The sequence below is a fragment of the Miniopterus natalensis genome, chromosome 4, assembly GCF_054644295.1.
Source record: "Miniopterus natalensis isolate mMinNat1 chromosome 4, mMinNat1.hap1, whole genome shotgun sequence".
Classification (NCBI taxonomy): Eukaryota; Metazoa; Chordata; class Mammalia; order Chiroptera; family Miniopteridae; genus Miniopterus; species Miniopterus natalensis.
Window position 1 is genome coordinate 72762142 of NC_142084.1, and position 26320 is coordinate 72788461.

The following is a 26320-nucleotide window of genomic DNA, read 5'->3' on the forward strand; positions in this document are numbered from 1 at the left end:
CGCCACATTCTTCTTGGCTGCGGCCGCCGGCTACGTCACTTCCGCCCACGGCCGGAAGTGCGAAGTCCTTCGAACATGGCGGCCTCGAAGGTGAAGCAGGACATGCCCCCACCTGGGGGCTACGGCCCCATCGACTACAAACGGAACCTTCCGCGTCGGGGATTGTCGGGTCAGTGTCCTTCTGCGCGGTAGTGTCAGGGTCTGGGACTCCTGAGCGCCGCAGCGGGGGCAGGGCGCAGGGGAGGCTAACAGTTCTCAGTGTACCTGCGGTGTGGAGAGGCGGAGTCCGGGTATCCAGATAGCTTCAGTGGTAACAATAACGGTAACTGCTGCAGTTTGTCGAGCGATTACTAAGTCCTTTAATTTCGCATCGTAACAGCCCAGAAGTCGGTCCTGTTAATTATTTCCATTGCACAGTAGGTTAAACTGAGGTTAGTTTAACCTAACTCCTGGCCACGCTTCTATTCTACCGGTGGGAAAACTGAGGGCCGATAGCGGCTGAGACCTTACCTGCCAGGGCCACCCACAGCAAAACTGGGGCCAATACCCCGAACACCTAAGGAATTTAAAAGATGTTTTGTGTGGTGGTTCCTCGCTGGTGTCCCCCGCCCCCGGCAGGATGTTCCAGGAACATGTATTCTTAAAATTTTCAAATGTTTTAAGTAATATTTTAAAATTCGTTACTGGGTTAATCACTGAAAAATGTAAGAGATAAAGTAAAAGGCGCTCATACTTCACACCCAGGATTAACAAAGAAATACAAAGAAATTTAAAACAAGTTAATTGTGAATACATTTAAAAGTCTATGCAGATTATGCTTTAATAATAAAAACAAATCATAGGCATGGTTAAAAAGAGAATAATTCATAGAGTAGAAAAGTCAATGTTTAGTGAAAATCAAGTCCTTCCCCTCCCTTTCTTGTTTTTTTTTTGTATCCTAGAACAGAGGTTGGCAAACTTTTTCTTTTTTAACAACTGTTTACAAATCTGAAAGTGTTCTTAGCCCGAGGGCCATACAAAAACAGGTTAAAGACTAATTTGCCACCACACGAGCACTCAACTTATCCTAGAGCAGACTGAATGAATCTGAGTCTCTTCCTTTCTTTTCTCAAGGTATAACACAACTCCTAGGTCAGTGCACCCCTTAGGTGTGCTGCATGCATGAGGTCTGTTAACACATATGCACCTGTGTGACCTGTAACCAAACCTCAGGCTACAGAAGGATTCCAGCCCTTGGGCCTCCTAGGTCCCTCCCCAGTCAGCATTTAAAAAAAAATTTTTTTTTAATTACAAACACACCCTTTATAATGGTCCTCTTCCTGTTCATGACACAGTTGTACTTCCCATGGGCACTAAATGCCATTGCTTGGAGTTGGATCTCCTAATCACATCCTTTTTACATGACTCTCATTGTAACCCATACAAACCCACCCCAGTATTTCCTGGCTGCAGAGGTGTGAGGAAGATACCTCTTCTGGTGGTGTGGTCTTTGTTTATGTACCTGCATTCATTCATTAACTATTTGTTGAGTGTGCACATGGCTGTGGGCCCTGTCTTGAGGAAAACACTGTCATATCACTCCTGAATTTCCTGTTGTGATGAGTAGTAGTAGGTCCTGGGCTAACCAAGGCCTGCTTTAGCCAGGGAGGGTCTGAGTGACCTCTCTGAGGAGTTCTCCAGGTGGAGGGAATAGCAAGTGCCAAGGCTCTGTGCTCTATCCTGCATCCCACCCTCATCCTCTGTCCTCCTGGCCCTCTTCAGCTTTGCCTCTTTTGAGCCATGGTCCACAGGAGTCCCCTCCTCATCAGTCTTATCCTCCCCTGCTTTTGTCAAGGCACTGTGGCCCCAAGCCTGGCACCTCTCTCCCTGGACCACTCACCACCAGCCTCCCAGAACATGCCAAGTTGGCCCAGGCTGCCTTTAATCCCTGCTGCTCCCAAAGTGACTGCTACCCTACATCTCCTCACCTCTCACACCCAGCTCCTCTCTTTACTCCCTCCTGTGCTCCTTTTTTCCTTGGGTCTTTAACATTTTTATTGAGATTCCATACCATACACTTCACCCATTTTGTGTGTACAGATCAGTGATTTATAGTCTATTTGCAGTTGTGCAAACATCACCATGGTCTAAATTTACAACACTTTCATCACACCCAAAAGAAACCCCATAGCCACTAGCATTCACTCATTCTTCCCCCAGCCCTTAACAACCACTAATCTGCTTTCTGTCTTTATGGATTTGCCTCCTCTGGACATTTCATATTAATGGAATCATTCACAATGTATCCTTTTGTGTCTGGTTTCTTTCAGCATGGTGTGTTTGATGTTCATGTAGCATGTGTCAGTGCTTCATTCCTTTTTTTTTAATCTTCACCTGAAGACATTTTTTCCATTGCTTTTCAGAGAGAATGGAAAGGGGAGAGAGAGAGAGAAAGAGAGAGAGAAACATCTGTGTGAGAGATACACATGGGTTGCTTCCCACAGGTGCCCCGAACAGGGCTGGGGATTGAGCTGGGGATCGAGCCTGCAACGGAGGTACTTGCCCTTGGCTGGAATCAAACCCAGGACCCTTCATTCCAAGGGCCAATGCTCTGGCCGCAGAGACAAACCGGCTAGGGCAGTGCTTCATTCCTTTTTATGGCTGACTAATAATCTTGTATGGATGGACCACATTTTGTGTATCCATTTCCCACTTGATGGACACTTGAGTTGTTTCTACCTTGCCCCTCTTGTGAACAGTGTTGCTATGAACATGTATGTATCTACAAGTGTCTATGTGGCATATGTTTCATTTCTCTTAGGTAAAATTTCACCTAGGAGCGTAATTGCTAGGTCATGGTAACTCCACATTTAACATTTTGAGGAACTACCAAACTGTTTTCCACATTGGCTATACCATTTTATGTTCCCATCTGTAGTATATGGGAGTTCAAATTTCATCACATCTGGACAACTATTTTTTATTTAAAAAAAATTTTTTTTTAAAGAAAGAATTTTATTTTATTATTATTATTTTTTAAATATATCTTTATTGATTTCAGAGAGAGGAAAGGAGAGGGAGAGAGAGAGAGACAGAAACATCAATGATGAGAGAGTCATTGATCGAGCCCGCAACCTGGGCATGTGCCCTGACCGGGAATCGAACCCTGATCGCCTGGACCCCAGGTCGACGTTCAACCGCTGAGCCATGCCCGGCTGGGCTATTTTTTATTTTTTTGAGTCTCACTATCCTAGTGGGTATGAGGTGGTATCTCATTGTGTTTTTAATTTGTATTTCCTTGGTGACTAATAGTGTTGAGCATCTTTCTTGCGTTTATTGGCCATTTGTATAGCTCTCTTGGAGCAATGTCTTTTTAAATCATTTACACATTTTTAAATTGGGCTCATTATTATTACTAATATTTTTTAAGAGAGACAGAAACATCAGTGATGAGAGAGTCACTGATTGGCTGCCTCCTGCATGCCCCCTACTGAGGATGGAGCCCGAAACCTGGGCATGTACCTGACCAGGAATCAAACCAGATCTCCTGGATCATAGGTCGATGTTCAACTGTTGAGCCACGCCGGCTGGGTGGGTTGTTCATCTTTTTATCGTTAAGATTTAATAGTTCTTTATATATTTTAGATACCATTCCTTTATCAGATATATGATTTGCAAATATGTTCTCCCATTCTGTGGGTTGCTTTTTCAGCTCTTTGATAGTATCATTGCAGCACAAAAGTTTTAAATTTCAGTGAAGTCCAATTCATCAGGGTTTTTTTTTGTCTCTTGTGCTTCTACTGTCTTATCTAAGAAACCATTGTCTCATCCAAGGTCACAGAGACTGACTCCTCTGTTTTCTAAGAGTTTTATAGTTTTAGCTTTTACACTGATTTCTTTGATCCATTTTGAGTTAATTTTTGTGGATGGGAGTAGGAAGGAGCACACTATTCTTTTGCACGTGGCTATCCAGTTGTCAGATTTGCTGAAAAGACTATTCTTTCCCTATTGAGTTGTTTTGGCACCCTTGTACAAATTCAGTTGACCATAAATGTGAGGGTTTATTTCTGTACTCTCAGCTCTGTTCCATTGATGTACATGTCTGTCCTTATGCCAGTGTCACGCTGTTCGGTACACAGCTGTGTGATAAATTTTGAAATTGTGAAGTGTCAGTCCGAATACTTTGTTCTTTTTCAGAATTGTTTTGGCTATTCTGGTCCCTTGCATTTCCATATGAATTTCACGATCTGCGAGTCAATTTCTGTCATATTGTGGGGAATGGGTTTCAATTCTGATAAGGACGACATTGAATCTACCTCATCGTGGAGAGTGCTGCCATCTGAACAAAATGTTAAATTAAGTTCTGATCCATGAACACAGGATGCGTTTCCATTTATTTAGGTCTTGTTTACCCATGGTCCACACACCCTTCTGGGCATGCCACTCTTTGGCCTCCCCCACCATACTGGCAGCTCCAGAGGCACAGACATCACCCGCCCAGGGCCTGGGGTCTGGGCCTTGCAGCCCTTAATGAGGAAGAGATGAGTTAAAGCATCATAAAGGCCTTCTTAGTCCTGGAATTTATCTTATAGATGGGCCCATACTTGGGTGCCTGGTGTGATGGCAAAGGATTTTCACAAGGACAGTGTAGGTCTATCCCCTGGGGTGGGGTCAGGAGGGGAGGCCTTTGGGCCTCTCTGCAGCTGTTGCAAAGAATGTGTGCGCTAGGAGGGGTCCTGCCTCTCAGTGTAGAAACTAGAGTGCCCTTGCTGACCTGAGCTGGTGTTTTTAACAAGTTACACTAAGGGGGCGGAAATATAGAGCCAGTTTCTCATTTATCTCCAGGTCCATCAGAGGTGCCTGATGAGCCTTGCATCTGAGCTGAGCTGAAAAATAAAGAACCCCCACTTTTTCCCCATGAGGCCCAGGGAGTTGCATCACCCATTGTTTACCAGTCCTTTACTGGTTGTTGACTGGAGCTTGACCTGGGTGAGCTTGTCCATTTGTCACAGCAACTTGGAGGCCTGGCCAGAGAAGAGATCATGCTCTGAAAGATGAAGGGGTGCAGAGCCAGCCAGGCCCCAGGTGTCTGGGCCTCCCTGAAGACCCCAGTGGTCCCACAACCTATCAAGTCAGGATTACAGTGGATGCCTGCTAGAGCTCAGTACATATTCATGGCAGCCTGTTCCCTGGGGTTTGGGCAGGGGGTGGGTGTCTGCCCTACTAGGCCAGGATCAGCACCCAGGAGGCCAGGGGGGCATGGCAGTCCCTGAAGGGCACTACCTGTCTCTGACAGCCTTGTCCAGACCACTGTGGGCAGCATGCAAGGAGGTGGCCTAGGCAGCTGGGAGCTACCATGGAGCTGGAACCCAACCATGAACACCAGCCTTTGAGGAGCTGGCTGGCTGGCTGAGAACCAGACAACCTCCTGGAAAGTTGTGGTGCCAGGGCCACCCAACCATAAACATCTAGCCCCTTGAGTCCTCCTGCAGTCTCTTCCCAATCTTTACCTTCCAGAAACCCCAGCATTGGGGCAGAGGTGTTGCTGCTGCCACAGCCTTGCCTATGAGAGAGAAGCTGAGGCTTCTCTGGTGTCCCCTGCCTGCAGAGCAGACAAACGTGATAGACAGTGGTCCACAGCTGTGGAAGAGGGGGTCTCCAAGGAAGGGGCCAGCAGACATTCCACAGAGACAAAAAAATAGTCTGAAGAAATGTGAGCTATCTTTGGGAGGGTGTCAGGGTGCTCTCACCTTCTCTATCATCTACATTTCTGGGGTTATTTGTACAGTGAGTAGATATGCTTCATGAGAAGAAATGACTAGGATGGCCTGTTCTGCATGCAGATGCTGAGCTGGTACTCCTCTTCCCACAGGCTATAGCATGTTCGCTGTGGGCATTGGGACCTTGCTCTTTGGGTACTGGAGCATGATGAAGTGGAATCGAGAACGCAGGTAGGCCCCATGCAGGTGAGGGTGGGCACATGCCTGTGGATGTGCTGTACATTGGGGACCCTTGTCAACCACAGGCCTTGGAGATCCAGCAATTCCATTTTGGGTTTTACCCTTAATGATTGATTAGTAAGCAAGGAGCTCGCCTCCAGGTGTTTACCAGGCACCCCTTCAGTCTCTCCTGGGGCTGGGAGAGGGGTTGAAGTTCATCTACTCCTTCCTTGTGCCTCAGTAAGATTTCTGATGATGAGGGGACAGAGCCAGAGGCCACTCCCAGGACCACAACATGGCTCCGCTTCCCCCACCCCTCTAGCACAGACAGGGCTGTGTCTTGGAAGATGCTGAAGAGCAGGGAGAAGAAAGGAACACCTCGAGGTGATTTTGAGATGAAGGGGACATGGTTTTGTAAGGCCCAGAGCCCCTTGATGAACACTTCCTCTCTTTCACTGCAGTCACAGGTCTGGACTATTTTTAGGATTAAAAAAAAAAAGTTTTTAATTGAAAAAAGAGTGTGAAGCCAGCAGTCTTGTGGACCAATGCCTGTTCCAGCTGGGTTCCCCCATCTCGGGCTCGTGGTGAACAGAGCCTAGTGCCCAAGTTCTGTCCTGCTTGCTTGCCTCTCCCCCAACTACCTTCCCCATGCATCACCCTGAATGTCCAGGAGCCACATTGTCCACCCCCCACCCTGCCAACCCTAATCTGACCCAAGTATTGTTTTTGGGGTTTCACAGGCGCCTGCAGATCGAGGACTTGGAGGCCCGCATTGCACTGATGCCACTGTTGCAGGCAGAGAAGGACCGGAGGTGGGGTCACCAGGGCCAGGAGGTCACAGGCCTGAGTTTCCAAGTTTGCAGTTGGTGGCCACAGCCAAAATGCACATGGGGACTGGCAGCTGCATCCTTGCACACACAGACTGCTGTCACCCTTGGAGATGGCTCTAGACAAAGTGGAGACCCAACAGGGAGAGAACGGGAAGGCTTTCTGCAAGAGTGGGTGTTGGGGCTGGGACAGGAGGATAGTATGAGTTTGCCTGGAAGAGGAAAGGAAAGAGGGGTCAGTATATGCAGGGTTGGAAGTGGTTGGGAGTGAGGGAGTGGAGCAGGGTGGGGTCTGGTAGGTGTATTAGGCAGGGGTCCATTGGGGTACTGAGGCCTGTCCCTCACCTCCTACTCCAATCTTGCAGGGTCCTGCAGATGCTTCGGGAGAACCTGGAGGAGGAGGCCATCATCATGAAGGATGTGCCCGACTGGAAGGTGGGTCCCATTCAGGGAAGGCAGGGGTCTAGGCCACTGCAGAAGTACAGCCTTCCACAGAAAACCTGGGGCCAAGAAAGGTAGTGGGTGCTGGCAGTGAGGCGAGGAAGGCAGCAGCTTCTGACACAGTGGCCAGCACCCCAACCTGTACCTGTTTTCCCCACAGGTGGGTGAGTCTGTGTTCCACACAATGCGCTGGGTGACCCCGATAATGGGTGAGCTGTATGGACTGCGCACGAATGAGGAGATTGTCAATGCCACCTATGGCTTCATCTGGTACACGTAGGGGCTGCCTCTCTGCCATAGGACTCCCCATGGACAGAATAAATGCTCTGGATATCTGCCTCTCTGTGTCCCAGGGACTGAGTGACTGGGGAGGGGGAGCACCATTGGGTCAAATGCAGTGTGAGAACTCGGGGACTACACCTGGAAATTCAGCAGAAAACACCAAGCTTGGTGACCTCAAAAAACACCCATAGGCTACCCATGGATCCACTACCAGCCTGGACTCCCAAATATACCTTGACTGTTCTGTGTTGAAACCCTGCTTGACCTCAGCCCACGCCTCCAGGCTTCACTAGAGCACTTGGATGGATAGGGGCCTGCAGAGCAATGTGGGGTGGCAGGGGCAGGCCGCAGAGGCGTCCCTTTACTCACAGGCCAGGATCCCATAGCAGGTGTGACCTACCCATCACGACCCACGTCTGCCCCTCCAGACTTCGTTTCCTTGCCAGTATGGGCGTCTCTGGGCGTCCTTGCCACCCTGCGTTGCTGTGCTCCCAGCACAAAAGGGTTAAGTCCTTCGGCGCCCACAGGAAGCACCTTCACTGCGCCTCCTGATTGGCGGGTGGGAGGGGGCGGGGCCTGGTCAGGGACACACTTAAAAGACGGTGTACGCGGGCCAGGCTGCAAGCTCCGGCTCACCGCAGCCATGATTGGCGCTGCTGGCCGGGACCCGACTGAGGCGCCCGAGGAGCGGCGTTTTCTCAGGTCAGCAGGGATAGGGACATCCAGGACTCCATGGCAGGGGTGTGGCCTGGGGGCAGGAGCATGGCTGAGAGGGGTAATGGGGGAAGGAACATGGCCAGGATGGGGCCAGGGGAATCCGAGGCCCACCCCATTTCACTGGGGGAAGAGCCTGCCGCTTCCCATGCCTCTGAAGCTGCATTGCCAGGGAAACTGTATCCGCAGCGAACCCACCCCTCAGGCATTATTCATCAGCACTGCTACTCGCTCTCCCCTTACCCTCATCAGGGCCCACCTCCCCTTTCCATTTCTCAGATACCCTGGAGCCCCCAACCTGCTTTGCCCACCTCACCTCTTACATCCCCCCCCCCCCCCCCCCCCCCCCCGTGCTCCACCTGCTATTATCACCTTGTCCAGACAAGGAGACAGGCCTGGGGAGGGAAGTCACTGCCTAGGCCAAGGCTAATGCGATTTTTGAACACGTGGGCCACTTTTCAGGGGTCTGGAGCTGGCAGCTGGCTGTCTCACACCTTGTTCTGAGTCATCTTGTGTGACAAGGGACCCCAAGCAGGTCTGTGGACCTCAAGATAAACCAGATTCATTCCACAGACCCTTGTCTGCCCATTTCTGCCCACTGTCCAATCAGCTTCTCTTCTCAAGGCAGATACTGTCTGATGTCCAGATTCTAGCTGCTATCCAGATTCAGCCTAAACACCCTGCACATACCAGGCATGGGGAGATAAATGTTCCAGAAACAAGCTATGGCTTCATCTGGCATGGGGGACAATGGGGCACCTCAAATGCCAATTGAAAATGATGGGGCTCTGTGGGGTGGGTGGGAGTAGAAGACAGTGAACAAGGGGAAAGGAAGCAATGAGGTTGGAGACATAATTAGGGGGCGTGTAGGCATGATGAGAAGTTTGAATATTCTCTGAATACTGGAGAGCCTTAAGAAGGTTTGCAACAGGGCGTGATGCAATCTGGTATTCAAATTTTCAAAGCCCCTGTGGTTAGTGGTGTGGAGTTTGGGGGGGTATGAGACTGCTATTGGCAGCCTGGTGGGCAGTAATGGCAGGCTGGCGGGAAGAGGCATAGGGTGGTGAGGTTGGAGAGAAGCAGAGAGTGCCTAGAGCACAGGGAAGGTCTGGCATGGGCATCCCAGTCTCATGGCTTTACCTCCAAAAGAGCCCCCTCCTGGAAGTATTTTGGAAGTGTGAGGCACAGTTCCCTTTGAAACCAGGTCACCTCAGCCCTTCTGGATCTGGTGGGAAATCCTGGTCCTTGCAGCCCTTCTCATCTGGGAGATAGGTTAGGGGGAGCAAGAGACACCCTCATTACTGAGCACCCCCCCAATCCCACAATGGCTCTGCCCTAATTCCCACTCACACCCTATCCATAGCCACCACTTAGGATCCTAGCCTAGAGCACCCTCTTCCTATGGAGTCCCCATTATCATTCTAATGACCAGTTAGGCAGGGAGATGTTCCAGGTGGTGACCAAAGGCCAAAGCTTTGGGACAGGAAAAAGGAGGAATGGACCGTCCTTCCACCCTTCTCATCCCCGCTGCCCCCCCCCCCCCCCCCCAGGGCTAACAGCCAGAATTGTCACAAGATGCAAGATGAAGGTGGAGAAATAAGCCACATTCCCAGGAGCTGGGCCGGCCTTCCTTTCCAGCAATGGGGGAGGGGGGAGGGGGGAGGGATGGGGGTGCCTTATTTGGCCCCACTGTAAGCTCCTTTTTCCACCTGGTACTTCAACCTCATCTGATATTAGCTGAAGGCAAGCTAGGGGTTGAATCTGGCTCTGCTTGCTGGGGTCTCAGGGCATGTGACCTCCCTGCCCTCAACCTTCATCTCCCCCATCTGTGTGAGCCCCCAAAGTGTTCTCAGTTTCTCTCACTGCGCCAGCCACAGTGGCCTTTCTTCTGTCCCTTGAACCTGCCAAGCTCACTCTCACCATGAGGCCTTGGCCCTTGCTGTTCTCACCACCTAGATCACCTCCCATAGTGATCCAGGCCAGCTCCTCCAGGAAGCCTTCCCTGACTCCCCATCCCCATCCACAGCAGTCCTCATTCCCTACTCTGTCCCTCCTGCTGCTTGGCCTAATCACACTGTAAAATTGGCTGGAAGGTTGTAGTTTCCTGCTTACAGAATCGAAGGAGGGAATCTAGGATTCATCCCAAACCTCTGCCATCTGTAGACCTGCTGCTGCTCCTTTGTTCACACTCTGTTTGTGGCTCTGAAGACCAAGGGTGGAAGTCTCTGTTTTCCCACTCTCTTTTTGCGTGACCCAGGGCAAGCCACTTAGCTTCTCTGAGTTGTTGGATGTTCTTCCAACTCTCTGGGCCTTATTCTGTTATTGTTAATATTATTATTACCCTCTCTAGGGTCTGCTGAGCTGGGGGTAGGTGCTGCTCCCCAGCAGGAAGGTATCCTGCCAGCTGCCCAACCCGTGATTCTGGAGTAAGGAACACGTTCCAATCTTCAAAGCCAGATCTACTTCTCTGCAGCCACCAAGCCCAGGCCCTTTGGAAGGCCCCTAAGCCGGGGCCAGCCAGCTTGGTCCCTGCCATCACCATCTTAAAATTCTTAATTTTTAAACAAGGGCCCCACATTTGCATTTTGAATTGGCCCTCAAAATTCATCTAGCCCATCCTGCCTTCACTTTTGCAAAGGAAGAAGCAAGGCTCGGAAAGATGAAACAGACCCCAGTCACTCCAGTGAGTTGACTCCATAGCAGAGCTTCATCTCAAGCAAGTTGGCCTCATCTCTCTAGGCACAATTATTTGAATTTTACCAGTCTTTGAAGAGGGGTCACATCTACCTCCCTAAGTGAGCTATCAAATGCCTTTGTAGCCTTCATATACCTTCCCCAGATACCCCCAGTCCAGTCAGCCCCCTCCAGTGTCCTGTAGCTCAATCAGTGGTTTCCTCTGCCTAAAATCCACCCATCACCTCCATCAAAGTCCTTCATGCTCCATTCGTCCTTCTGGGTTCCTCCTGCCTTGCGGGCTGGGGGCCTCTGGGTTGGGCACAGTTTCCCACGCTTTGGAAGAACACGATCAACAGGCGTCACCACGTGCATCCTCGACCACCAGAGGGCGCCCGCACCTCAGGCTTCTGCTCAAACCTCCCCCTGCCTGCCAGGTTCCATTCAACCGCTTGTGCTTTGGTTGGGGAAACTGATTGAGGGGTGGTATCAGAGACTGGTTCAGAACATTGGTGGAACATTTCTGACTCCATCTGAGTTTCTGTCTCTATCTGTCTCTGAGCGTCTCTCCCAACTCTGTCCCCTAGCACGGAGGAGGCGGCTGCCCTGGAACGGGAGCTGCTGGAGGATTATCGTTTTGGGCGGCAGCAGCTGGTAGAATTATGCGGCCATGCTAGTGCCGTGGCTGTGACTAAGGTACCTAGCCCCTGACCCTTGACCTTGACCCCAGCTAGATGGCCAGGCTACCAGAGCCCAGGTTTAGCTTCCTGACCCCCATGACCCAGGGGGTGGGGAGCATAGCTGTGTCTGGCTCTGTGGTAAACCCCCTACTCTTGAGGTGTCTGCAAGAGACTGATGAATAATAGCAACGATGATACTACTATCAGGTGCTTTTGCCCCATGTTACCTCTGAACAAGGGTAATAAACTGACACCAGTTAATAAACATAAACTCCTTAGAAAAATACTCAATAGTCAGGGCTCCAGCATGTAACCCTCCCTTCTTTTCCTCCCCTTTTTCTCTTATTACCACTGTTTACTTTTTAAAAACTCAATATTTTTCTTTATGTGGACTAATTTTTTTTTTTTTACTTAAATGTTCTTATTTGCAAATGAAACATCCTGAGTGAGGTGCCCAAAAGATAAGGAAATGGTGAAAATCTAAGCCACAGAAGCAAAGCTGGTGTAGTAAACTCTTGCCTGGCCATTGGTGACCAGCTGTCCAGTTTTTGCCCTGAAAGCCCCAAGTACATCCAGAAGCTCCTTGCTTCCAGCTAGCCAGACAGTGTCACCCTCCCTGACTCTGGATGTGGTGTTGTGGGTTGCAGGCACAGTCAGGGTAAGTCAGGACCTCATTGAGACCTTGGGGAGGAGACTCAAAAATGAAATAACTTCCCTCTCTGTGTGGTTGGAGGTTAGAGTATGGCCAGGCCCTATGGAGCCAGGGAGAGGACCTATGGGCCTGTCAGAGCCATTGTCACTTCTATTTAATAGAGGCAAACTGAGGCTGGGAGAGGAGAGGGGGCCAAGACGATGCAGAGTCAAGGTAGGCTGGGACTCTAACACCAGCATGCTTAACTGCTATATCAAAGAGAAAGAGATGCACAGGCCCACAGAGACAGAGTCTGAGAAACAGAAACTGAGACAAAGAGAAAAAGACAGAGACTAGATGAAGAGAGACAGATAGGGGAAGACACAGAGAGCCTGAGAGATACAGAGACAGGGCCCATATGAAGACAGAGGCCCATAGAAAGGGATGGGAAGAGAGATAGGGCATGGCAGGTTGGAAAACTACCTCCCCACCAACTTTGGGGCCTCTGGGAGGGGCAGCCACTGCAGTGGAAAAAGGTGGAAAAATGTCTGCAACTCAGGCGGAGAATAAACAAACCGCAGTCCAGGCTCTTGGGCTCTTGATGGTGGCCAGAGGCATGCTTTTCCTGTTCTGGCTTGGCAGATCCTGAGGCAAGGACTCTGCATCTCCAAGGAGGAAACTGAGGCCCCAAGAGGCCCCGCCCCTCACCCAGAACATACCTCCTTTTGTCCTATCCTATTGCCTCCAAGCCCAAGCTTTGTCAGGGAGAGGACCCATGGGCCTGTCAGAGCCATTGTCACTTCTATTTAACAGAGGCAAACTGAGGCTGGGAGAGGAGAGGGGGCTGAGACGATGCAGAATCAGGGTAGGCTGGAGCCCTTGTACCTGGAGCCTCAGTTCCCCCACCTGAGCAAGGAGGAATTCCAAGCCTTTGTCTTTGCTGTGCCCCCTGCCAGGTGTTCCCCTTGCCTGCTCTTTCCCGGAAGCAGAGGACGGTGCTGGTCGTGTGCGGCCCGGAGCAGAATGGGGCGGTAGGGCTGGTCTGTGCCCGGCACCTGCGGGTGTTTGTGAGTAGCAAGGACTCCCTTGGTCTCCTAGAATCATCCCCCACCCTGTCCCTGCAAAAGTCACTTCCTCCTCTTGGTAGTGTTCAAGGGGAACATTAAGGCTGGACGAGTAACAGAATATGCTCAGTGCTTGCCCCAGGCAGGGTCTGCTGCCTGGTACCAGGTCTGGGGCTTGGCAGAGCCTGGAAAGAGCATGGGCAGCCTCCATACTGATCCTTTCCTACCCCCCCAGGAGTATGAACCGACCATATTCTACCCCACACGCTCACTGGACCCGCTGCACCGGGACCTGACCACCCAGTGTGAGAAGATGGACATCCCCTTCCTGTCCTATCTGCCCACAGAGGTCAGCGCTCCTCGACAACTGAGGGGCAGGTGGGGGATGATGCCCCAAGGCTGCCCCTTACTTTACCTGCCCTCCCAGGTCCAGCTCATCAATGACGCCTATGGGCTGGTGGTGGATGCCGTGCTGGGCCCTGGCGTGGAGCCTGGTGAGGTCGGGGGCCCCTGCACACGTGCGCTGGCCACACTCAAGCTGCTGTCCATCCCCCTCGTGAGCCTGGACATTCCCTCAGGCATGCCAGGTGGAGGGGGGCACATCAGGGCCTAGGAGACCTCTAGCTTCTGTTACCCCAGTTTGCCCACTCTGAGCCTCAGTTTCCCCAGTGTGGATGGATTGTGCACTCTGGGTATGGCAGAGGGCCATGTCCATCCCTCAGATGAGGAACACTGAGGTTGTTGCCCAGGTGACCCTGCATTCCCTCCCCACCACACTCAGCCCAATGTGCCCGATGCCCATCCTGGCCCAGTTACCCGGGCAGACGTGAGCTCACTTGGCAAAGGCCTCGCCCATCCTGGCCGCCGCCCTATGCCTGTTGGAGCCATTAGGCCAGGGGCAGACGGAACAAACAGCCGCTGGCCAGCCGGACCTTTCACAGGAGGCGGCTGAATCAGAGGGATGTCCCCTGGCTTGCAAGACCTCAGGGCCATCTCAGCAGGGTTCCAAAGAGCGGACGTGGGGGTTGGGGTGGCTATGAGGAGGTGGGCTGTCTGGTATGAGAGTGGAGGCTAGGGTCACAGAAGGAAGGATTAAAGTCAGAAGGAGGAGGCTTTTAGTTAGTGGTTCGAATCCAGTCAGAGGCAGGAGAGAAGGAAAAGCTCCTAGTCTGAAGGTGGAGGGTTATTTGAGAGGTGGCAGAGGCTATGAACCAGTGAGTGAGGTGGTGTGGTCCTGCCAAGTAAAAAGGCAAGATCTATCATGAGGATGAAGGCAGGGATGTCAGAACAGAGGAAATGTTATCTAGACAGAGGGAGAGGGATGGGTGCTCAAGTTGGGGGGGTGGGGGAAGGAGGCACTTCCTGTCAGAAGCAAGAACCTGGGGCAAGGAGACAGGTCAGATAGGAGAGGCTTGCTTGAAGATGGAGGAAAGTCTGTCCTCTGAGTGGGGATCTGGTCAGAGATTGGAGACTGGCTGGGAAGTCTGGGTGGAAAGAGGCTCAAGTCTAAGTGGGGAAGCTCAAGATCGATAGAAAGGGAGGTATAGGGATAGACACCTGAAGAGGCATGTGTCTGGGAAAGGGCAGCAAGGTGGAAATGATGCAGTCTGAAGGCAGAGGCTGAATCAGATGGAAGAAGATTGGGTAGCAGGATGGGAAGATGGGCAGAAAACTATGAGGGCTCTGGCCAGAGGGGGAGGGAAAAACAAGGAGGGGAAGAGACCGATCTGAGGGTGGTGGCTCAGTTCTAAGGGGAGGCGGGTCTGACCAAGACTCACTGTCTAGCAGAGCTGGGACTCTAGCCTGAGGGTGAGCACCCTTACCAGGTCCTGACCCCCCCCCCCCCCCAGGCTGGGATGCGGAGACCGGCGGCGACTCCGAGGACGGGCTGCGGCCCGACGTGCTTGTATCACTGGCAGCTCCCAAGCGCTGCGCCGGCCGCTTCTCTGGGCGCCACCACTTCGTGGCTGGCAGGTTCGTGCCCGACGACGTGCGCCGAAAGTTCGCTCTGCGCCTGCCGGGGTACACGGGCACCGACTGCGTGGCGGCGCTGTGACCGCCACCCGCGCCCACGCGGCTTGGACGCACGCCAATAAACAGAGGTCCCACCACCTCCTGGCCTCGCCTTCTCTGTGCGCCGCGCGCGGGTGGGCAGACTCCGGGAGGGACTTCCCACCGGTCCCCGTAAAGGGTAGATTCGGGGACTTCCAGCCTGCTCCGATGGCCTAAGACCATTGTGTCGAAGTTCGACTCGATGGAGGATTTCTGGCCGCCGAAAGAGTGGAGGTTCCGGCCGAGCCGGGCGTGGCTCAGCCGCTGAGCATCGGCCTAGGATCCAGGAGATTGGGGTTCGATTCCCGGTCAGGGCACATGCCCGGGTTGCGGGCTCGATCCCCAATGACTCTCTCATTGGTGTTTCTATCTCTCTCTCCCTCTGCTGCCCTCTCTCTGAAGTCAATAAAGATATAGAAAAAAATTAAAAAAAAAAAAAAAGTGAAGGTTCGGGCAACTTCAGGCCCAGTTCCAAGAGGCACTTCCTACAGGCAGCTTGGGTCCCAACTTGGAGAATGGAGGGTGGGTGGAGGGAGGGACTTCCAGCCGGCGACAGGGGGGACGCAGGCCAGCTAGAAGGCGGAGGCGAAACCGGACGCACCAAGGGGGGCGACCCAGAGAGGTTGCCCCTGCACAGAAATCACCCAGGGCAAAGAAGAATGGCCTGGAAGGGGCGGGGGCGGGGCCTGGGCCGGGCGGGGCCTGCGGTCGGGTCCCGCCCCCACCTTCAGCCAGGGCTGCTGCCAGACGCGCAGGAGTCCGACCAGAGCGCGCAGCGGCACCCGGACTCTCCCTTGGACGCTCGGACCCCGCCATGGCGTCACTGCAGCCACTGCTCTGCCTCTGTGTCGCCGCCGCGCACCTGGCGGGGGCCCTAGGTGAGGCGTCCCCAGTCCCCAGCCTAGCTCCACAGGCGCCTGAGCGTCTGGCAGCGGGCCTCGCATGCCCCCGTGCCTGGAGAGAGAGCTGAGGGACCACTTGCTTCCCCAGGCCTAGGTCCCTTTTGCCAGCCTGGGGGTGGGAGGAGTGAGAGGGCACCAGGGAGACGGAGCCCAGGACCTCCTGCGGCGAGGAGGAAACCTCAGCTCTTCCCTCTAAGAGATGGTAGGGACACCTGGAGTGTGGATATGAACTTTAGGCTTTTCTCGGTTCCAGGTGACAGAGGGGTACCTATCTCAGTCTCAGCCCCAGCGTCTGGACCCTGGATCATCCGGTCCTGGCCCCTCTCACCTAACTCCTCCCCTCTTCTACACACCTACCATTCAGAAAAGAAAGTCTCATCTCTGGAACACTCAGTGGAGGGGGAAATTGGCCCATTTCTCAGATGAGGAGACTGTCACTTCAAGAGGGAAGGGACTTGTCTAATGTCATTGCCCAGCCCAACTATCTCAGACAACTTGAGGCCAGAGAAGCCAGGCTCAATTCCAAAGACCTGCTGGCGGCGTGAGCCCCAAGTGTAGGGATGGAAGACAGAGTGAGGGAGCGACTTCCAACAGGCAAATGCAGAAAGGGAAATGCAGCTCAACCTGAGGGCAGAACACATCTAGGGGGAGAACTTGGTCTGGGGAACAGAGTGGACAGACTTACAAGGCCTATGGAGTTGGGGCTTTGGGGTCAGAGAGAGGCTTCCTGAAGGAGGGGGCGCTGTACCCCTTGGGGCCAGCTAGAGCTGGGTTCTGGCTTCTAAGAGCCTCAGTGTTTTCCTCTATGAAATGGGGGTGATCATGGCAGCACTTGCATAAAAAGAGCTCACAGGGATTCCCATCAGTGCTTCTTCCTTTCTCCCACTCCTCACTTCTTCCACAGGCACTACCCTCATTGAGGAGCCCATGGAGACCATGTGGGGCCTTGAAGGTCCATCGCTGCGCCCTGGACAGCCCTCGCCAGCCCTGGAGAACTGGGAAGGTGAGTTAGCCAAGGCCCAGGTTCTGGCTCCGCTGTGGACTGTTGTGTGAGCTCTGGCTGGTGGGCCCAGCTTGTGTCAAGGGCCCAGGACCATTCTGGTCCCTGGACATGACAGTCCCTGGAAGTAGTGCCCCAAGAGATCTAAGTTTTAGGAGCAGGGAGGTGAGAGTCCAGGTTGTTTGTCAAGGACGCAACTGAAGAAAGGCGGTAGCGGGGAGGTGGGACCACCTGCCTAGGCCATATAGGAAAGCAGGAGTTCTGGAACCTGAGTCTGTAGTTTGAAGGCCAGGAAAGTTCTGTTTCATTGCTCTGGAATCAGACAAGAAGTGAGTTCCCTCTGGGGGGGTTGGTATGGAAGGCCAGCCCCTTCCCACCTGTGGCCGGTTCAGCTAGGCAGTGAGCAAGGTCCCAGCTGGCACTAATAAGGCAGTGGAAAGCTACAGCTAGGGCTGGTGTCAGGCAGACTTCTCCAGCTGCCTTTATATTTTCTCACACCTCAGGGGCTCTGAATTCTGAGGGTGAGGACAGGTGAGACAGTGGCAAGATCTCTGCATGCACTGATGTGCCGGCTCAGGCACTGGGCAACAGAACTAGGGTTGGTCAACCTCCCGGTGACCCCTTCACAGCTCCTTCTGCCCTAGAGGGCTCTGGATCAGGGTGGGGCCGTGGGCGGGTTGGGCTAGCCCAACGCTCACTACTGGGGTGGAAGGGGAGGAGGGTCCCCTCCTAGACAGCATGTTCGGCCTGTACCACGCAGATGGGCCCGACAGGCTTCGGCCCGGGTCCAAGTGCCTATGATACCCGCAGAGGTGAGCGAGTGGACGTCCTGGTTCAACGTGGACCACCCGGGCGGTGAGGGCGACTTCGAGAGCCTGGCTGCCATCCGCTTCTATTACGGGCCGGCGCGTGTGTGCCCGCGACCGCTGGCTCTGGAGGCGCGCACCACTGACTGGGCCCTGCCGTCCACAGTCGGCGAGCGTGTACATTTGAATCCCACGCGCGGTTTCTGGTGCCTGAACCGCGAGCAACCGCGCGGCCGCCGCTGCTCCAACTACCACGTGCGCTTCCGCTGCCCTCTCGGTGAGGGCGGGGCCCATGGGGGCGGGGCCTGCGTGGGGCGGGCGGGGCTTCGAGAGGCGGGGCAGGTCCCAGGTGAGTGGGGCCCGAATGGTTGTGTTGGGGACGGGACGTGGGGCCTAGTGGATTTGGTCCTTGAAGCTAAGGAGAGGCGGGGTCCTTTAGGAGCGGGGCGCTAGCATAGGGCAGGGCTGGATAGGGGTGGAGCTTTGGCAGGGAGCGGCTGGGAGTGGCTGGGGTTTTAGGTGGAGGGCAGAAAGGGGCCTCCAGGAGCACGTCTCCCTCTCGCTGCCCTCATTTGTTCATCTGTAACAGCTCCATTCTGTGTGTGTTTGAGCCTAAAATGTGTGCGAGACGCAGGCAGAACAGCAGGTTAACCTCGGGGAGCTTACGGGGGAGGGGGGAATGTACCTCAACTACTGCACCTTCGACAGTGCGCCTAGGGGAGCATTGGTGGAAGCAGTGGGCAGGATTTCTGTTTGGAGCACTGCCCTTGGATGCACATGGCGAGGTAGCCCTCCAGCCCCACACTGTCAACAGATTTCTGAGGCGCAGTCCCTAGGGTGGAGGCCGCCTGACCCTCCCCACTCTCCCTGCAGAGGCCTCGTGGGGCGCGTGGGGCCCGTGGGGTCCCTGTTCAGGGAGCTGCGGGCCAGGTCGTCGTTTGCGCCGCCGCCGCTGCCCAAGCCCCACTGGGGATACATGTCCCGGGCGTCCCTTGGAGGCGCAGAAGTGTGTGCGGCCGCGGTGTCCAGGTAGGCGGGGCGGGGCCCGTTGAGGGACGAACCTAGAAGGGAGGGGCTAGTTTGGTGGGGCCTGGTGGGCGGGGCCTGGATTAAATAGGAGGAACCTGGAGGGAAGAGGCGGGGCCTGGGTACCCCGGCAGGGACCCGAGGGCCCAAACTTGGTTCACAAGGAGATTGCCCTTCCTTTCCTTTGGGGGTGGGGTGGGGTGGGGTGGGGTGGGGTGGGGGGGGAGGGCCATCTCGAGGACCATTGGTGAATGTGTACATCTGGACGGCGAAAGTTCCCAGGGGGGCCGTGTTCCCGCCTGGGCAGATCTGAGGAGGGCGCTTCCACTGTCTGCATGGCCTAGTGTGGGGATGTCCCAGTGGACACGGACACTCACAGAAGTGGGCTCACGTACTTGGGGGCTACACACGCGGCATTTGCAGCCCCTGCCCGTCCCCTACGCCCACACAGGCACGTGCTCACACCCTGGCAGACACCATACCTAGGCCCTCCCAGGCCAAGACACCAGGCCAGCCAGGAGGCGACTGGAAATTCCGATCCTGCCTGGGCTTCACAAACATGGTCTGGAGACTGTGCCGGCAGAGCCCGCAGCCGGGTGGGGGAGAGGATGGCCAATGGGGTGGTGGGGTCCCCACCCTACCCCGCCTGGTTCTGCCCTCCCTGTGGCGCCTCTGCCCTGAAGTTTCCAGTGGAATTTTCCATTTTATGGAGAAACCACGGGGTTGGGAGGGGAGGGAGATGTTCTGGGCTCAAGACCCAGCCCCTCGCTGGGCCCCCAGCCCCTGCCTGGACATTTTCTCTCATGCTGGAAGGATCCTCTTGGTCCTGTGAGAGTCACCTCTCCTGTTCCCTCCTCAGGGCATCTTCCTCACCCCTCTGGACCTCAGGTCCCTCCCCCTGTCCAGCCCTGACCACTCAACCCGACGTTCCCTCTCACACTAGGGGCTGCTCTAAGCAGGGCTATGCTGAGGGACCTTGCTGTGTAGGCCCCTCTGCCCCTATGCTTCCCTGTGTCCCTCAGGGTGCAGCCCCAAAACATGTGGATGCCCCAATCACATCCTCCTGGGCTCAGTGGTCACTGCATCTGGCCGACCTCTGCCAGGGGCCAGGGTCTCCCTGAGAGACTGGCCTGGCACTCTGGCCACCAGCGATGCCCATGGAACCTTCCAGATGCCTGGAGTCTGTGCCAGCAGCCGGACCAACGTCAGTGCCCAAATGGATGGCTTTTCTGCTGGCATGGCCCAGGCCCAAGCCAACAGCTCCATATCTGCTGTGGTCACTATTGTTCTTGATAAATTAAGTAAGTGCCTTGTGGCAAAGGGGGTGAGGGGGCCAAGGAACTGGGGAGGAAGTTCTGGGTGATGCCAAGCACTTGGGATTGGGGTGGTGTGATAGAGTGAGGTTACTGAGGGAAGAAATGAGATGTGATACAGTCATTGAAGGTGCAAGGTAAGACATCTAGTTGCAGAGGGAAGCATTAAGATGGGCATCATCTTGAGCAGATGTGGGGTGAACTTGAATTGGGGGAATAGGGTGTCCCTAGAATGGAGAGGATGGACTCTGCTCTTGAGAAGGGTTATTGGGAGAGGCTGGGATGGGGCAATGCCCTGACCCTTGCCACCTTTGTTTTTAGAGAAGCCCTACCTGGTGAAGCACCCTGAGTCCCGAGTGCGAGAGGCAGGTCAGAATGTGACCTTCTGCTGCAAAGCCTCAGGCACCAAGAAATACTCCTGGTAAGTGCCCTGAACCATGCTCAAGGGCCTTGTGCCAGCTCTGGTGTTGGATTGAGTTTCTCATGTGTGGTGCCTCAGAGACCTGGAGGGAGCTGTTCTGTACCCTCCCTGTTCAGGGTGGGGTGGGTGCAGCCCCACCCCATGCCAAGGATCCCCATGGTATTGCCCACTCACCACCCAGGTTTCACAACGGGACCCTGCTGGACAGGCGAGAGCACAGGTATGGGGCCCACCTGGAGCTTCGGGGACTGCACCCAGACCAGGCAGGCACCTACCACTGCAAAGCGTGGAATGACGCGGGCTCCGTGCGGTCTGGTGCAGCCGGGCTCATCGTGCTTGGTGAGCACCCTGCCCTCTCCCCCAGCAAGTCCCAACTCAACCCCAAATGGAGCCCCAGAGTCAAACTGACTTTGGACCTTGCTGAGTCTCATCCCAAGCTCCCACTAAACCCCTGACCCCAGTCCAAGCCCCCACCCTCGTCCTCTAATGGAGTCCTCCCCTTTATCCTGATCTGACTGGTTTCTTGCTCTCCAGCCCCTGGACAGCCAGCCTGTGACCCCCAGCCTCGTGAACACCTAATCAAGCTCCCAGACGACTGCAGTCAGCCCGGCAGTGGCCCCACCTATCTGGATGTGGGTCTCTGTCCTGACACCCTTTGCCCCAGCCCAGCAGGTTCTAGCCCCAGGTGTGGGGATGCAGGCTCCCGTTGCTGCTCTGTGCGCCGCCTGGAAAGCAGGAAGATCCACTGCTCCAGCTACGTCCTTCCAGTCAAGGTGGTGGTCGAGTGTGGCTGCCAGAAATGTCTGCCCCCTCGGGGGCTGGTCCGGGGACGTGTGGTGGCTGCTGACTCAGGGGAACCCCTGCGATTTGCCCAGATCCTGCTGGGTCTCGAGCCCATCGGATTTACCTCTTACCAGGGTGACTTCACCATCGAGGTGCCTGGCTCTACGCAGCGCCTGGTGGTGACTTTCGTGGAACCCAGCGGCGATTTCATGGACACTGTCAGGGTCCTGCCTTTTGACCCTCGAGGTGCTGGTGTGTACCACGAGGTCAAGGCCATGCGGAAGAAAGCCCCGGTCATCTTAGATGCCAGCCAGAGCAACACGCTCCCCCTTGGGGAGCTGGAAGACGAGCCTCCTTTGGGCGAGCTGGTCCTGCCACCTGGAGCCTTCCGCAGAGCCGATGGAAAACCCTATTCTGGGGCTGTGGAGGCCCGGGTGACCTTCGTGGACCCCCGAGATCTCACCTCGGCGGCCGCCGCCCCCAGTGACCTACGCTTCGTGGACAGCGATGGCGAGCTGGCCCCGCTGCGCACCTACGGCATGTTTGCGGTGGATCTGCGGGCCGCCGGCTCCAAGGAGCAGCTGCAGGCCGGGCCCCTGGCCGTGCGCGTGGCCACCGGCCAGATCCGCATGGCCGGCCATGTGGAAGCCCTCAAGCTGTGGTCACTGAACCCCGACACGGGCTTGTGGGAGGAGGAGAGCAGCTTCCAGCGCGAAGGGTCAGCAGCAGCCCCACGCGTCCGCCGGGAAGAGCGCCTGTTCCTGGTGGGCAACGTGGAAATCCGCGAGCGCCGCCTGTTCAACCTGGACGTGCCCGAGCGCCGCCGCTGCTTCGTGAAGGTGCGCGCCTACGCCAGCGACAAGTTCGCCCCCAGCGAGCAGGTGGAGGGCGTGGTGGTCACGCTGGTCAACCTGGAGCCGGCGCCCGGCTACTCCGCCAACCCGCGCGCCTGGGGCCGCTTCGACAGCGCGGTCACCGGCCCCAACGGCGCCTGCCTGCCCGCCTTCTGCGACGCCGACCAGCCCGACGCCTACACCGCGCTGGTCACGGCCACGCTGGGCGGCGAGGAGCTGGAGCCCGCCCCCTCGCGGCCCCGCCCGCTCCCGGGCACCGTGGGCGTGGCCCAGCCCTACCTGGACAAGCTGGGGTACCGCCGAACCGACCACGACGACCCTGCCCTGAAACGCAACGGCTTCCGCATCAACCTCGCCAAACCCCAGCCCGGCGTCTCCTCCGAAGCCAACGGCCCGGTGTACCCGTGGCGCAGCCTGCGGGAGTGCCAGGAGGCTCCGGTGACCGCCAGCCACTTCCGATTCGCACGCATGGAGGCCGACAAGTACGAGTACAACGTGGTTCCATTCCGGGAGGGCGCGCCAGCCTCCTGGACCGGAGACCTCCTCGCCTGGTGGCCCAATCCGCAGGAGTTCCGGGCCTGCTTCCTCAAGGTGAAGGTCCAAGGCCCGCAGGAGTACATGATACGCGCCCACAACGTGGGGGGCAGCCACCCGCGCACCCAGGGCCAGCTCTATGGGCTGCGGGATGCCCGCAGTGTAAGGGACCCCCAGCGCCCTGGGACCTCTGCTGCCTGCGTGGAGTTCAAATGCAGCGGGATGCTGTTCGACCAGCGACAGGTGGACAGGACGCTGGTGACCATAATGCCCCAGGGCAGCTGTCGTCGTGTGGCCATCAACGGGCTCCTTCAGGATTACCTGGCTCGGCACCCCCCACCCGCTCCCACCGATGACCCAGCCACCTTCGCCATGCTGGCCCCGCTGGACCCTCTGGGTCACAACTACGGTGTCTACACGGTCACTGACCAGAGCCCAAGGCTGGCCAAGGAGATCGCCATTGGCCGCTGCTTTGATGGCTCCTCTGACGGCTTCTCCAGGGAGATGAAGGCTGATGCAGGCACAGCTGTTACATTTCAGTGCCGGGAACCGCTGGCTGGCCGGCCCAGCCTCTTCCAGAGGCTGCTGGAGTCCCCAGCAACAGCACTTGGTGACATCCGCAGGGAAATGAGTGAGGTGGCCCAGGCACAGGCCTGAGCTGTACCCGCTAGGGCAGGGCCTGGCAGTGACCTAGGCCCCCGCCTTGCTCCTCTGCCTTGCTCCGGACTTCTCTGTCCCTGGGAAGTCTCACCCCCTCCTCAGATATACCCTCCCAGCCCCCTGCTCAGAATTCAGAGTCCAGTCCAATGGTGGAAATGCCAGGAAGGCGATTATTGCCCTGTGATGTTAAACGGAGTTGGAGTTTGTCCTGACTGTGGGAGCCAGCATACTGGGAGACCAGCAAGGCTGGAGGGAATGGCTCCCAGATCACATGCCAGCTCTGATTTCAATTACATTTTGACCCTGATTTCAAATATTCTGCCCCTTGGGATTTCTGACCTTTGGCCTAAAGCCCCCTGTGTGTCAGTGAGCAGGGTGCTTTATCAGGTCCTCTGCCTCAAGCTTTGTTCTTGGGGTTATTTATTGAAACAAAGCCTGTGGGGTTGGTCATGGAGTGAGTGGGGAGTCCAGGCCCAGTGAAGGTCTGGGAAAGGGGCTTCTTGATTCTAGGGCTGGGGGGCACAATTCTTATGTTTGGTGCTTAGAGACTCTCAGGGGGTTGGGGCAGGGAATCAATTAAAGATGCTTCATTTCCAACTCATGGTGTCAGTTTCAGGGAGCAAAGAATGGAGGCTGTGGCTGCCAGACCCAGGCATAGCTTGGCAGAAACATACCCCCAACACATAAGGACATTCATGTGCAAACAGCTCAGGTGCCCCCACAAGGCCCTGGATGTGCCTCTCACAGGCGTGTGTCCCCTTTTCCCCTTTCCCGCCCAGGCTGAGGCATGCAGAAGTGTGTGTGACGTGTTTACAGAGCTGACACATGAGTGGCCGGGACCTGTGCAGCTCTGACTGCTGAACACAGTAGTAGCTGCTGCCCTGGCCTCCTTGGTGCCTGGCTGTGTGCCTGGGGCTGCAGTGGGCAGGGAGGGGCCCTGACAGGGCTGCCTGCCCCAGGTGGCTGGAATTGAAGCCACTGTGGATTTCTTAAGCCGAAGCCACAGCTGCCCCACCCTAGGTCCCACACCTTGGCCAAGTGGTACCTGGGCTGGCCAAGGCCATGGTCCTGGACCCTCTGACCTCATCAAGACCCTCAGTCTGGAGGCGGAAGAACCATCACTTGTTCTCACTCTATGCGCATGGCTAGGCAAGTCCTCCTGGCATCCCATGGGGCAGGCACTGTTCTTATCAAACCCAACTTTCCAGACAGAGAAACTGAGGCCCCAAAAGGAGATGCAAAGGGCTTTCTGGAAACCTGGAGTGACTCCCAGGGAGATGGAGGGCTCCCTTGGCGACCCAGCAGCTCCCTAGCACATGTGTGAGACTCCCTCAGCCTGGAGATGTTAGCTCCCAGAAGGCATCAAAGTGGCATTACTGAGGAGGCATTGTGCCTGGCTGATCACCCTGGAGAAGCAGTAATGGAAGGGAGCCTAGGGCATGCTTGGGCTTCCTGCACACTCACCTACCCCCTTTCCCTTCTATCACCCACCCATTCACTCAGCCACCTACCTGCTCACACCCCCGCCCGACCACCCCACTATCTGCCTGTTCAGCATTTGGAGGTGTCATATCTGTGTGAACACTAGGGGCTTGGAGAGGGCCCAGCCTTCGTGGGGAGATAGGCTCACATGCAGACCTCCAACACAACCTGTTGGCTCTTCTCCATCTGACAACTCCCAACATCTGCCATCATCACACCTTTGCTTAGGCCATTCCCTTTGTGGGAACACCTTCCCCTGCCTAGGTGGTGGGCATGGGGGTCTGGAGTGTCAGGAAGATGGCAAACCCAAGGGCAAAGGCCCCAGTCTCTGAGGATAGACCCTGAGGCTCAGCTGGAGTCAAGGTTTGGGACACCTCAGGTGCTGGCACCCCAGCCTTGTTCTGGATATTTTGAGGCCCCGCAGGAGCCAGGAGACATGAATTTATCCAGACCTTACTGTGTGTATGCCCCCAGCTGACAGGGAGGCTCAGAGGGGCAGGCCCCCTGCCCAAGACAACCAAACTCTGAGCCTACCTGCTCCAGAGCCCTGCTCAGGGCTGCCTGCGGGGTCCTGGGGATCAGCAGGAGGGGGGGGGGTCCCCTTGCTGCCAGGAGGCAAAGCTAGCTTTCAGGCCAAGGGTAATGAGGTGTCAGGTTCCACAGCCAAATACCTTTCATTGAGAAAGTGTTGGGCTGTGGCTGATGCCAGGCCTGGGGCAGACGGTTGTCCCTCCTTCCCTGGGGTGGGACGGGTGGGTGGGCATCATCCTAAAGCCCCCTCCCCAGCTGCCACGGCTGGGCCAAGAGTGAGCAGGGGCTCCTGGAGGGAAGTGGGCCAGGCGGAAGGCCAGCCAAAGCAAACTCTTGGCATTGGGAAGGGACGGTAGCTCCAGCTCCTCCCCGTCCTGCTGACAACTCATCAAGAGGGCAGCATCTGGCCCCAGTTTCCAGATGAGAAAACTGAGCCTCCACGAGAAAGAAGCCAGCCCTGTGCCTCTTGACACTGCCTTGTGACCCCATTCTACCAGCTGAGCCAGGAGTCCCCACCTCTGTTGGAAAGTTGGCCGTCGGCCTCCTGGTAAACCCATTGCTCTCCCCACAACTGGGGCTGCCAGACCACACCCCTCAGCCTAGGGGGAGAGGAGGGCACAAGGCCTCCAGAGACCCAGGCTGAGCCACCCTGGGGTCAGCTCAGGGCACAAGGAGGCCCTTGGTCCCGCCCACAGCATTTTAGACTTTTATAATTTTAGAACCAGG

At 55.6% G+C, this 26320-nt stretch overlaps 3 protein-coding genes across 3 annotated transcripts; all 3 read left to right on the forward strand.

Moving 5' to 3' along the window:
• The first annotated feature begins 42 nt into the window (after nt 1-42).
• Nucleotides 43-7524, forward strand: NDUFA13 (NADH:ubiquinone oxidoreductase subunit A13). The gene is made up of 5 exons (XM_016210794.2): nt 43-169; nt 5852-5930; nt 6659-6730; nt 7111-7180; nt 7347-7524. The coding sequence occupies exons 1-5, from the start codon at nt 76-78 to the stop codon at nt 7464-7466; spliced, it is 435 nt and encodes a 144-aa protein (XP_016066280.1). The 5' UTR covers nt 43-75; the 3' UTR covers nt 7467-7524.
• A 417-nt stretch (nt 7525-7941) lies between these two features.
• YJEFN3 (YjeF N-terminal domain containing 3) lies at nt 7942-15334 on the forward strand. Its single transcript, XM_087816838.1, has 6 exons — nt 7942-8170; nt 11443-11551; nt 13123-13233; nt 13466-13579; nt 13658-13817; nt 15081-15334. Exons 1-6 carry the CDS (start codon nt 8112-8114, stop codon nt 15284-15286), a joined length of 759 nt encoding a protein of 252 aa, XP_087672964.1. The 5' UTR covers nt 7942-8111; the 3' UTR covers nt 15287-15334.
• A 706-nt stretch (nt 15335-16040) lies between these two features.
• CILP2 (cartilage intermediate layer protein 2) lies at nt 16041-24032 on the forward strand. Its single transcript, XM_087816059.1, has 8 exons — nt 16041-16160; nt 17089-17187; nt 17995-18267; nt 18864-19019; nt 20039-20317; nt 20651-20750; nt 20932-21089; nt 21285-24032. The coding sequence occupies exons 1-8, from the start codon at nt 16097-16099 to the stop codon at nt 23576-23578; spliced, it is 3423 nt and encodes a 1140-aa protein (XP_087672185.1). The 5' UTR covers nt 16041-16096; the 3' UTR covers nt 23579-24032.
• The last annotated feature ends 2288 nt before the right edge of the window (nt 24033-26320 follow it).

What these genes read in the sequence shown, in the direction of transcription:
- NDUFA13 (XM_016210794.2), top strand. Translation starts at nt 76, where the DNA reads ATGGCGGCCTCGAAGGTGAAGCAGGACATGCCCCCACCTGGGGGCTAC. An exon ending in TCCGCGTCGGGGATTGTCGG is followed by an intron (nt 170 to 5,851) that starts GTCAGTGTCCTT and finishes CTCTTCCCACAG; the next exon opens with GCTATAGCATGTTCGCTGTG. An exon ending in CAGGCAGAGAAGGACCGGAG is followed by an intron (nt 6,731 to 7,110) that starts GTGGGGTCACCA and finishes CCAATCTTGCAG; the next exon opens with GGTCCTGCAGATGCTTCGGG.
- YJEFN3 (XM_087816838.1), top strand. Translation starts at nt 8,112, where the DNA reads ATGATTGGCGCTGCTGGCCGGGACCCGACTGAGGCGCCCGAGGAGCGG. An exon ending in CCCGGCACCTGCGGGTGTTT is followed by an intron (nt 13,234 to 13,465) that starts GTGAGTAGCAAG and finishes CTACCCCCCCAG; the next exon opens with GAGTATGAACCGACCATATT. An exon ending in TGTCCTATCTGCCCACAGAG is followed by an intron (nt 13,580 to 13,657) that starts GTCAGCGCTCCT and finishes CTGCCCTCCCAG; the next exon opens with GTCCAGCTCATCAATGACGC.
- CILP2 (XM_087816059.1), top strand. Translation starts at nt 16,097, where the DNA reads ATGGCGTCACTGCAGCCACTGCTCTGCCTCTGTGTCGCCGCCGCGCAC. An exon ending in GCGCTTCCGCTGCCCTCTCG is followed by an intron (nt 18,268 to 18,863) that starts GTGAGGGCGGGG and finishes CTCTCCCTGCAG; the next exon opens with AGGCCTCGTGGGGCGCGTGG. An exon ending in TGTGCGGCCGCGGTGTCCAG is followed by an intron (nt 19,020 to 20,038) that starts GTAGGCGGGGCG and finishes TGTGTCCCTCAG; the next exon opens with GGTGCAGCCCCAAAACATGT.